This window comes from Mercenaria mercenaria, chromosome 6 (genome assembly GCF_021730395.1).
Source record: "Mercenaria mercenaria strain notata chromosome 6, MADL_Memer_1, whole genome shotgun sequence".
Classification (NCBI taxonomy): domain Eukaryota; kingdom Metazoa; phylum Mollusca; class Bivalvia; order Venerida; family Veneridae; genus Mercenaria; species Mercenaria mercenaria.
The window spans coordinates 51,090,803-51,093,690 of NC_069366.1; the positions used below are offsets into that span (position 1 = coordinate 51,090,803).

A 2,888-nucleotide genomic window follows, 5' to 3' on the forward strand; every position below is an offset into this window, starting at 1 on the left:
GGATCAAATGTACCTGTAAGGTAATATACCTTTAAGGTATAGAACAATTAATTAAACATAAAGCACATGAACATTTTAATAAAAAGAAAATCAAGCAATAAAATTTTAGATATAAACCCAATTAGATAACCATAAAGCACATATAATTAAAAATCAAGAGGGAAAATAAAATATAAAGTTCACCAATTAACTAAATATAAATCACATTTACATTTCAAACAATTCAAGTTACTAAATCAAACAATGCCCATCTTTGTTATAAAATATAACTCCTCCTCAAATATACCAACCTAGCCAAATCTAACTACTTGTGCATGTAGACTGAATTCACATAAAAATCATAATGTATATAATTCACTTTTACAAATTATTTTACTATTTATAACCCCCTTTAACTTGCCCCTCATCGATGTGGGTTCGAGCCTCACTCGGGGCGTTGAAATCTTTATGTGAGGAAGCCATCCAGCTGGCTTACGGAAGGTCGATGGTTCTACCCAGGTGCCAGCTCGTGATGAAATAATGCACGGAGGGGCACTTGGGGAGTTCCCCCACCATCAAAGCACGTCCTATAATTGTGCCTGTGCGACGTTAAACCCAACAAAAATAAAAAATAAAAATGAAATGACCACGTTTGCCTTTATGGGGGAGGCATGTCCATGACTCTTGTTTAAATAAAAGTTTTCAAAGACCGTTTTTAGACCCACAAGAAGTTTCAACTAGCTCTATCATTTTTGTTTGCTTAAGAATGTAAAAGTTGTTTATATATTGATAAGCGGCCATTTAATTACAAGGAGTCTGTGCTAGATCTGAATTTAATCTATATGGGTGGACAACGTTAAGTGTAGGCATGTATATGTTTTGGATAATTTAGTGTTGATCTGGGTATCTGTTCTTATCCATAAGGGATTTCTTGCTAAAATGGAGGTATCTGGTCGAAGGACATCAAATGACAGAAACTTAAGTTTATCCAGAGGTTCAGCAGATGACTTTGAGTTTTCATGTCAGCCATGCGCAGGTGAAGGACACCATGTAGAAGCTTCGGGGTTCTGTCAAAACTGTCAGGAGTATTTATGCATAACCTGCTACAAATATCACTGTAAACCAACCCCGACTAGACATCATGTTCTTCTGGATAAATATAACATGCCGAAACGTAGTGCGCCAGCGTCAGTTAAATATGGATGTAATTTGACCTGTACGAAACACGCCTCGGAAATTGTAAAGTTTTTCTGCAAGCAGCATGATGCAGTTGGATGCGGAGACTGTGTGATTCTGGATCATAAATCGTGTAAGATCGATTACATTCCCGATATTTCTAAGGATTTTATAGATGGCGGGGAATATGAACAGCTTGTTACACGGGCTAAGCAGCTTGAGAACAATGCTAAATCGCTGAAGAAAGAGATAGAAGAAGATGGTAAAGAAGTTTATAGACTTTATACTAAAGCAGTATGGGATATTCGAGCGTTTCGAAAACAAGTAGATAGGTATTTGATAGATATGGAACAAAAACTATTGGATCAATGTGAAACACAGAAAAAGAAATCGGACACAATGTTAAAGGCTGTTAAGAGAGAGTTACAACCGATGCAACTCGAACTCGAAAACCTCCATTCACAGCTTACTTCACAAGAGAAGCAGTCCGGCGATTTATTTGTTCGAGCGAAACAAATAAGTTTTCGCCTGAAGAAGATAGAAGAAGAATTGGAAATTGTTGACGAGAAAAATGAGCCAAGTATGTTTATGTTTGAGAAAAACAGTCAAGTCCTGGATTATTTCAAAACGAAACAAGGATTTCTTGGTGGTCTTCGACCAGTTCAAATTAGAAATCGCCTGGCAATGTCTCCAAAGCGTCTCCTTGATTTAAAACTAACTCTTATTGCAGAAGTCAGTGTAAAGTCTCCTTCTGATGGGAAAAAATGCTGGATCTCAGGAATGGTAGCTATAGCTCCTGACACACTTGTGTGCACTGATTATAACAATCACTCGGTGAAGCAGATTGATATCAAATCTGATAAAACTACTTCTGAGCTTAAACTTACAACCGGACCTTGGGATATTACACACGTTTCATACGATCAGCTAGCAGTTACTGTGACCGAAGAAAGGAAAATATGCTTCTTGTCCTTTAGAAGTGGTCTGTCAAAGACTCGCTACATTGTTGTTGATGGGAATTGTTACGGAATAGTCTACATCAAGAACAGACTTGTTGCATCTTATATCAATCCTCCAAAAGTGGAGATTCTGAGTCTGGATGGGAAAGTTATACAGAGGATTGATACTGACAGCAGCGGGAAGGATTTATTTCAGTTTCCGCGGTATGTAGCTGTTCATCGGGATGGAAACTGTATTTATGTTTCTGATTTCAAAACTAATTCAGTGACTAAAGTTACTACATCAGGAACGGTACTTGATACATATGAAGAGGCAAACCTGTCATACCCGGATGGAATTGCCGTTTTTAGCGATGGGTCAGTTATAGTTTGTAACAGTGGAAATCACAACTTACATCTGCTGTCATCAGAAAACAAGAAAATAAAGACAGTTCTGAACACGACAGCGAGTCCATATGCCTTGTGTTTGAATAGAGAATCAGACTCACTTTTTCTGAGTTTTGAAGAATCAAAACGTAACACAATTCTCAAGTACAAATTTACTTATTAAGCTTGTACAGAATGATAAGTACGAGCTTTAGCTAAAAGTAAATCGTGATAAGTTTTAAGTACAAAATGTATTTAACTCACTGGTAACAAATTGCAGCACTTTTCTGCAACTGTTGGATTTATTAAGTATATACACTGACAACTTGTTTTATAAAAAGTGAAGTTAACTTGTTGTGTTTATGTTGTTGTTGTTTTTTGTTTTGATTTTTTGTCCTTTTTTTTGTC

At 36.6% G+C, this 2,888-nt stretch overlaps 1 protein-coding gene across 1 annotated transcript; it reads left to right on the forward strand.

Moving 5' to 3' along the window:
• Positions 1-918: 918 nt before the first annotated feature.
• On the forward strand, positions 919-2,664 carry LOC128558037 (uncharacterized). The gene has a single exon (XM_053546805.1). It carries the CDS (start codon positions 919-921, stop codon positions 2,662-2,664), a length of 1,746 nt encoding a protein of 581 aa, XP_053402780.1.
• The last annotated feature ends 224 nt before the right edge of the window (positions 2,665-2,888 follow it).